General features: G+C 50.9%; 1 protein-coding gene across 13 annotated transcripts in view; it reads left to right on the forward strand.

The window, feature by feature from the left end:
• The window catches only part of BRD4 (bromodomain containing 4), an 82,502-nt gene extending 76,511 nt beyond the window's left edge, over nt 1–5,991 (forward strand). For 12 of the 13 annotated variants that reach the window (XM_087778107.1, XM_087778112.1, XM_087778109.1 and 9 more), the window contains 4 exons: nt 357–487; nt 1,692–1,903; nt 3,620–3,872; nt 5,919–5,991. In XM_087778107.1, the coding sequence (XP_087634233.1) occupies nt 357–487; nt 1,692–1,903; nt 3,620–3,872; nt 5,919–5,987 (665 nt within the window). In that variant the 3' untranslated portion in view covers nt 5,988–5,991. Of the gene's footprint in view, nt 1–356; nt 488–1,691; nt 1,904–3,619; nt 3,873–5,918 lie in introns of those variants that run through there. The other variant, XR_015709114.1, reaches the window with a different exon arrangement.
• Nucleotides 5,992–8,632: the final 2,641 nt, after the last annotated feature.

The following is an 8,632-nucleotide window of genomic DNA, read 5'->3' on the forward strand; positions in this document are numbered from 1 at the left end:
GACCCCGTCACCCCCCATTTTGATGGTGGAGATCCCCATCACCCCCTATTTTGGTAGCTGAGACTCCATTGAGACCCCATCATCCCCCCAGTTTCAATGGTGGAGACCTCATCACCCCCCATTTTGGTGGTGGAGATCCCACTAACCCCATTTCGGTAGCTGAGACCCCATTGAAACCCCATCAACCCCCCAATTTCAGTGGTGGAGACCCCATCACCCCCCAGTTTTTAGTGGTGGAGACCCCCATCACCCCCCATTTTGGTGGTGGAGACCCCCATCACTCCTGGGTGGTTCCCCCTCACCGTGGGGCTCCTGGGGAACCCCCACAACCTCTGACGGGAGCCGTTGGTTTTTAGGGACGGAGATGAAACCCATGGAGGGGGGACGACCCGTCATCAGACCCCCGGAGCAAAACCCCCCGCCGCCGGGAGTGCAGGAGAAAGATCGGCAGAAACAGGAGCCGAAAACACCCGTCGCCCCCAAAAAGGTAACGTACCCTGGCAAAAATTGGGGGAAAACCTCCCCAAATTCAGAATTAAACCTCCCCAAATTAAGCAGGACCCTGTTGGTCGCCTGAACCTTGGTGTACGGCCAAGATTTGGTGTTTTCCACCTCCAACTTTCCCATTTGGAGGTGGAAAGCGTGTGGTGGAGGTTGGGAGAGGTGGAGATGGGACCCCCACCAAGCTGAGGGATGAGATGCCATCCAGAGGGACCTGGAGAAGCTCCAGAAGTGAGCCCGTGAGAACCTCCTGAGGTTCCTCAAGGCCGAGTGCGAGGTCCTGCACCTGAGGTGGTATCAACACCGGTTGGGGGGTGAAGGGGTGAAGAAGCGACCCCATGGAGAAGGACTCGAGGGTGTTGGGGGATGGAAAGCTGGACGTGAGCTCGGCGATGCTCCCCCTCTGCTCTCCTGAGACCCATCCTGGAGCCCTGCGTCCAGCTCTGGGGTCCTCAGGACAAGGACATGGACCTGTCGGAGCAGGTCCAGAGGAGGCCGTGAAGATGATCCAAGAGGTGGAGCATCTCTCCGTGAGGACAGGCTGAGAGCGTTGGGGTTGTCCAGCCTGGAGAAGGCTCCAGGGAGACCTTCTTGGGTCTTCTTCTAGAAGAGGCTTATAGGATGGAGAGAGACTTTTGACCAAGACCTGTAGGACAAGGGGCAATGGTTTTAAACTGGGAGAGAGTTGGTTTAGACTGGACCTAGGGAAGAAATATTTTACGTTGAGGGCGGTGAGACGCTGGCCCAGGTTGCCCAGAGAGGTGGGAGATGCCCCATTGCTGGAGATGTTCAAGGCCAGGTTGGACGGGGCTCTGAGCGACCTGATCTGGGTGAAGATGTCCCTGCTCATGGTAGCAGGGTTGGACTGGGTGACCTTGAAAGGTCCCTTCCGACCCAAACCATCCTGTGATCCGATGATTCCAAGTGTGTGTGGAAAATGGGAGGTGCCGGAGGAGCCGGTCCCGCTCCCGGCGTTCCCGGGAAGGCGTCAGAGCCGCCCGCTTGGTTCCGGGGGAGGAGATGGTGCCTGGTGTGGGTCCACCACCTCCTTCGGCCTCCTCCAGCCCCGGGGAAGCAAAAGGCGTTTCCACGGATGACGCGGTGGTGGGGAACGGCTTTTCGGTCGCGGCGGGATGGGCGTTCGCCGGATCGGCTCTCCCTAACCCACCCACCCACCCCTCTCTCTGTAGGACCTGAAAATCAAGAACATGGGTTCCTGGGCGAGTTTGGTCCAGAAACATCCCACCACTCCCTCCTCCACGGCGAAGTCCTCCAGCGACAGCTTCGAGCAGTTCAAGAGGGCGGCGCGGGAGAAGGAGGAGCGGGAGAAGGCGCTGAAGGCTCAGGCGGAGCAGGTGGAAAGGGAGAAGGAGCGGCTGAGGCGGGAGCAGGAGAGGATGAGGTGAGACCACCATCACCTCCGCCATCATCACCACCGTCGCCCCCACCACCATCACCACCACCACCATTACCAGCCCCACCACCATCACCCTCACCACCGCCAGCACCACCATTACCAGCACCACCACCACCAGCACCCCCACCATCACCACCACCACCATTACTATCACCACCACCACCATCACCAACACCATTACCATCACCATCACCTCCACCACAATCACCACCATCACCACCACCATCACCACCAACACCCTTACCATCACCATCACCTCCACCACAATCACCACCACCAACATCACCACCAACACCATTACCTTCACCACCATCACCACCAACACCATTACCACCATTACTATCACCACCATCATCACCACCACCATTACCATCACCACCACCACCATCACCACCATCACCACCACCACCATCACCACCATCACCACCACCACCATCACCACCATCATCACCATCACCACCACCATCACCACCACCATTACCATCACCATCACCTCCACCACAATCGCCACCAACACCATCAGCACCATTACCACCATCACCACCACCACAATCACCACCATCACCAACACCATCACCAACACCATTACCTTCACCACCATCACCACCAACACCATTACCACCACCATCACCACCACCATTACTATCACCACCATCACCACCACCACCATTACCATCACCACCACCACAATCGCCACCATCACCACCAACACCATTACCTTCACCACCATCACCACCATCACCACCACCACAATCACCACCATCACCAACACCATCACCACCAACACCATCACCACCACTATCACCACCATTACCATCACCACCATCATGGTGAAGGCGTCTTGGGGCACCCTCACCTTGGCCAAGGGCACGGGAGATGTACAGTCTCGTGGCACAATCCACACCAGCCCATGGCGTGATCCGATCTCGTGGCACGAATCCGATCTCGTGGCATGAATCTGATCTCATGGCATAAAACCGATCCGATCTCGTGGCACGATCTGCGCTGATCTGATCCGTGGCACAGTCCAATCTCGTGGCACGAATCCGATCCGGTCCGTGGCATGATCCAGTCTCCTGGCGCAAATCCAGTCTCGTGGCATAAAACTTGATCTGATCCGTGGCACGATCTGATCTCGTGGCATGAATCCGATCCGATCTCCTGGCACAAATCGGAGTGGATCTGTGGCACGAATCTGATCCCATCTTGTGGCACGATCTGCGCCAGGCTGATCCGTGGCACGATGCAATCTCGTGGCACATACCTGATCCCATCTTGTGGCACAAATCCCGTCTCGTGGCATGAATCCGATCCGATCTTGGGGCATGATCTGCACTGATCTGATCCATGACGCGATCCAATCCCCCCGGCACAAATCCCATCCGGCCTTGTGGCACAGATCGGATCTGATCTGTGGCACGATCCCATCTCTCGGCACAAATCCGATCCGATCTCCTGGCACAATCTCATCTCTCGGCACAAATCCACACTGGCAGCTCTGATCCCTCGCCACGCCGTGCCGCGGCGCACCAAAACCAGGTGCTCGGGGCCAGAGATGCCCATCCCCCGGCCGTTACAGCATTTACCCCGCGGCGGTGCCACCGCGGCGGGGAGCAAACGGGGCCCGGACCTTGCCGTGGCAGCGAGGGGTTACGCGAGGGTGCCCGGCACCTGACGGCATCTCCCGGCGTTTTTTGGCAGGAGCCGGGAGGACGAGGACGCCATGGAGCAGGCGCGCCGGGTGCACGAGGAGGTGCGGCGGCGCCAGGAGCAGCAGCAGCAGCAGCAGCAGCAGCAACAGCAGCAGCAGCAGCAGCAGCAGCAGCAGCAAGCGGCGGCAGCGGCGGCGGCGCCCCAAGCCCAGAGCTCGCAGCCCCAGTCCTCCCAATCCATGTTGGATCAGCAGCGGGAGATGGCCAGGAAGCGGGAGCAGGAACGGAGGCGCCGGGAAGCGGTGAGTGGGAAACCGGGGCGGCTCCTGCCCTGAAATCACGCGGGGATGCGGAAAAATCCCTGGGGATGTGGAAAAAAAATATCCTTGGGGATGCCCAAAAATCTCCTAGCCAAAAAAATCCCTGGAATGCCGGAAAAAAAAGCCTTGGGGATGCCCAAAAATCCCTGGGGATGCAGCAAAATCCTTGGGGATGCCCAAAAATCTACTTCTAGCCAAAAAAATCCCTGGAATGCCGAGAAAAAAATCCTTAGGGATGCCCAAAAATCCCTGGGGATGTTGAAAAATCCCTGGAGATGCTGAAAAATGCTTGGGAATACTGAAAAATGCTTGGGAATGCTGAAAAACCTCCAGGGATGCACTGAAAAATCCCTGGGGATGCCAGAAAAATCTGCAGGGACACTGAAAAATCCCTAGGGATGCTGTAAAATCCTCTGGGATACTGAAAAATTCCTGGGGATGCCAAAATAAATTCCTAGGGATCCTGAAAAATCCCCAGAGGTTGCAAAAAATCCTTGGGGCAGCTGAAAAATCCGTGGAGAAGCGCAAAAATCCCTGGAAACACCAAAAAAAAAAATGCTGGGGATGCCAAAAAATATCCCGGGAATGCCGGAAAAAGTCCCCAGAAACGGCAAAAAATCCTCAGGGATCCCCAAAAATTCCTGGGGACGCCAAAAAATCCCTGGAGATGCCAAAAAAATTCCCTGGGAATGCGGAAAAATTGGTGGGGAAGCCGAAAAAAAATCGGGAATGCCAAAAAATCCCTGAGGATGCCGAAAAATCCCGGAGGATGCCAAAAAAAAACATTTTCAGGAATGCTGCAAAATCTCCTGGGAATGCCAAAAAAAAAAATCCCAGGAATGTCAAAAAATCCTCCGGGATTCCAAAATCTCACTGGGATGCCGAAAAATCCTTGGGGATGAAAAAAAAATATCCCTGGGAACGCCAAAAAATCCCTGGGGATGCCAAAATATCCCTTGGGGATGCCAATAAATATCCCGGGAATGCTGAAAAATCCCCGGGGATGACAAAAAATATCCCGGGAATGGTGAAAAATCTGCTGGGATGCTAAAAAATATCCCAGGAATGGCAAAAAATCCATTAGGATGCTAAAAAATATGTCGGGAGTAGCAGAAAATGCACTGGGATGCTAAAAAATATCCTGGGAATGGCGAAAAATCTGCTGGGATGCTAAAAAATGTCCTGGGAACAGCAAAAAATCCATTAGGATGCTAAAAAATATCCCGGGAACAGCGAAAAATCTGCTGGGATTCTAAAAAATATCCCAGGAATGGCAGAAAATCCGCTGGGATGCTAAAAAATATCCCGGGAATGGCGAAAAATCCATTAGGATGCTAAAAAATATCCTGGGAACAGCGAAAAATCTGCTGGGATGCTAAAAAATGTGCCGGGAATGGCGAAAAATCCATTAGGATGCTAAAAAATATCCTGGGAATGGCGAAAAATCTGCTGGGATGCTAAAAAATATCCTGGGAATGGCGAAAAATCCATTAGGATGCTAAAAAATATCCCGGGAATGGCAGAAAATCTGCTGGGATGCTAAAAAATATCCTGGGAATGGCGAAAAATCCATTAGGATGCTAAAAAATATCCCGGGAATGGCAGAAAATCTGCTGGGATGCTAAAAAATATCCTGGGAATGGGGAAAAATCCATTAGGATGCTAAAAAATATCTCGGGAATGGCAGAAAATCCATTAGGATGCTAAAAAATATCCCGGGAATGCTGAAAAATCATTAGGATGCTAAAAAATATCCCGGGAATGGCAGAAAATCTGCTGGGATGCTAAAAAATACCCCGGGAATGCCGAAAAATCCCTAAAAACTAAATCCTTGAGGGCGGAAAACCTTCAGGGGCCGCCGAAAAAAAAAAAAAGAAATCGGCGCCGACGCCACAAGAATTCCCCGAGGCCGCTACGAAACCGGTAGAAATTCCGCCAAAAAGCGGCAGAAACGCCCCCAAAACGTTACCGGGAATGCCGGAAAATTCCCGGCGAGCCGCTTAACCGCCTTCTCCCGTTCTCTTGCAGATGGCGGCGACGATCGACATGAATTTCCAGAGCGATTTACTGGCAATATTCGAAGAAAACCTTTTCTAACGGCGCCTGGATATTTTGGGTTCTTTTCCTCCCGATTTGACTCTTTAAAGAAAAAAAAAAAAAAAAAAAAAACCCAACAAACGGAAAAAAAAAACCACAAAAAACAACAAAAAAAAATTCTCCTTTTTCCCCCTCCCCCGGCCAAAAAAAAAAAAAAAAAAAAAAAGCTTCGGACTCTCCGTTAAGTGTTAAAATTTAAAAATCCGGGATGGGGATCGTCCCGCATGCAGCGAGCGGCGCAGGGATCGGCGGGGGCTGCCTCCCCCCGGGACTTTTGGGGGGAGGGGGGGTTTCCTTCTTTTCCGCCTTTTTTTCCCCCCCCCCCCCCCCCACCGAAAAACCAGGAACCAGAATTCACGATTCCAATCGGAGCGAAACCCACGTGAATCCGGATGCGAAACCGCCGGGAAACGGTGCCCCTCCCCCCCCCTCCCCCTCCCCCCGCGTTATTCACTGTATATTCGGGATAATTTGGGGGGGTTTTGTCTTATTTTTCACATTTTGAGGGTTTTTCGTGAGGAAAAGGGGCGGCGGCGAGGCGGGCGCTTCGAAATAAATCCGATTTTTGGATGGGTTTTTTTTTTTTTTTTTGGGGGGGGGGGGGAGAAAAGGGGGGGAGGGGCGGCGGGGGGGAGGGGCGCGGGGGGAGGGGCGCGGAGCCCTGCCCCGCTCAGAGATTTCGGGGTGATTCGCCTCCCTTTTCTAAAATTTTCTCCTTTTTCCCCTTATTTTTATATCCAAATTCTTATTTTCTCCTTTGGTTTTTCCCGCCTTTTTTCTTTCTCCTCTTTCTTCTGATTTTTTTTTCCTGATTTTTTCTGATTTTTTCTTTTTTCTGATTTTTTTCTGATTTTTTCTTATTTCTGTTTTTTTTCCTGATTTTTTTCTGATTTTTTTGATTTCTTTCTGATTTTTTTCTGATTTTTTCCTGATTTTTTCTGATTTTTTCTTTTTTCTGATTTTTTTTCCTGATTTTTTCTGATTTTTTTCTTTTTTCTGATTTTTTCCTGATTTTTTCTGATTTTTGCTGATTTTTTGGCTGATTTTTTCTGATTTTTTCCTTTTTTCTCCTTTTTTCTCCTTTTTTCCTTTTTTTCTCCTTTTTTCCTTTTTCTCCCTTCCCCCCTTTTTTCTGTTTTTCTTAATTTTCTCCCTTTTTTATTTCCCAATTTTTTCCTCCTTTTTTCCTCCTTTTTTTCTCCATTTATTTTTCTTTTTTCTCCCTTTTCCCCCTTTATTTCTTTATTTTTCTCTTTTCTCTCTTCCCCCCTTTTTCTTTTTCCTCCTTTTTCCCTCCTTTTTTTTCTCCTTTTCCCCCTTTTCCCCTTTTTCCCATTTTCTTTCCTCTTTTTTCCTTCCCCCCCCCTTTTTTTATTTTTCCCTTTTTTCCCTCTTTTTCCTTGTCTCCTTTCTCCCCTCCCCCCCACCTTCTCCATCCCAGCTCGGGGCCAACCCCCCCGCGCCCCTCCCCCACCCCCCGCCTTTTTTGCCTTCCCTTCCCCCCACCCCACCCCCCTTCTCCCTTTTCACCCCCAAAGCCGCCCCTTTCTTATTTTTATTAATCCCCCCCCCCCCCCCCCTTTCTTCGGGTCGATTTAATTTTGTGTTGTTTTTTTTTTATAAATTTTTAAAATCTCAAAAATCTCCAGGTTTTTTCGAGCGGGGGCGGGGGCGGACGCCCCTCCCCCCCCCCCTCCCCGCCATTAATTTTATTATTATTAATATTATTCTTTTTTCGGTTTCGTTCCCACTCGGTGCCATAGCCCCTCCCCCCGCCCCTCCCCCCCCCCCCAGCGGGCGCTGCTCCGGAGCCGTCGGTTGGTTTTTTTTTTTTTTTTGCCCCCCCCCCCCCCCCCCTTTTCCCATGAAAACGCCGTCGGGTCTGTGCCGATCATGGAATAAACGCAGCTCTTTTCGTTTTTTAAAAAAAATCGCCGCTTTTCGCCCCGTTTCTTTGCCGCCCTCCCCCTCCCCGGCTGGGGCCGCCCAGCCCCCACCCCGTCTGGGTCCCCTCCCCCACCCCAGGGGGAACCCCCCCCCCCCGCGCTCCCCTCCCCCCCGCCGGGGGCAGCCCCAAGGTTGATTTTTTTTTTTTTTTGACTTCCAACTTTTAAAACTGAAAAATTTGAGGTGAAATTGAAAAATTGCGGGTTGAAAGCGACGGTTGAAATTGGGAAATTTCAATACGGAAACGCAAATTCAGCGCCGACGGCTCAACCTTTCATTTCAGCTTCACAAGGGAGAGACACGTTTGAAAACTTGAAATTTAACATTTAAAAATGAAGGTTTGGTACATTTAAAATTTAAATTTGAAATTGAGCATGGCATTTTCAACTTTTTAAAAAAACCGCTAAAAGTTAAATTTTACATTTAGCCACCTTTTCAAATTTTCATTTTAGCCTTGCATCTGAAACGTCTATGTTTCAAAAGCTTCACTGACCGTTCGAAACGGCCGAGTAAGCGTTTACTTCCCGAAATCGCGGTTTAAAATTGAAATTTGAAATTTTACAATTGAAATTTGAAATTTTACAATTGAAATTTGAAATTTGTGGATGTCGTTCGCAGTTCCCGGAGCTGCAAAAGAAATTCCGCCGGATCCTAAAGAATTCATCGGTGGAACGGGATCCGGTTATGGAAATTATAGA

This window comes from Nipponia nippon, unplaced genomic scaffold (assembly GCF_047370975.1).
Source record: "Nipponia nippon isolate SJK-2023a ecotype South Korea unplaced genomic scaffold, ASM4737097v1 scaffold_42, whole genome shotgun sequence".
In the NCBI taxonomy this organism is placed as follows: domain Eukaryota; kingdom Metazoa; phylum Chordata; class Aves; order Pelecaniformes; family Threskiornithidae; genus Nipponia; species Nipponia nippon.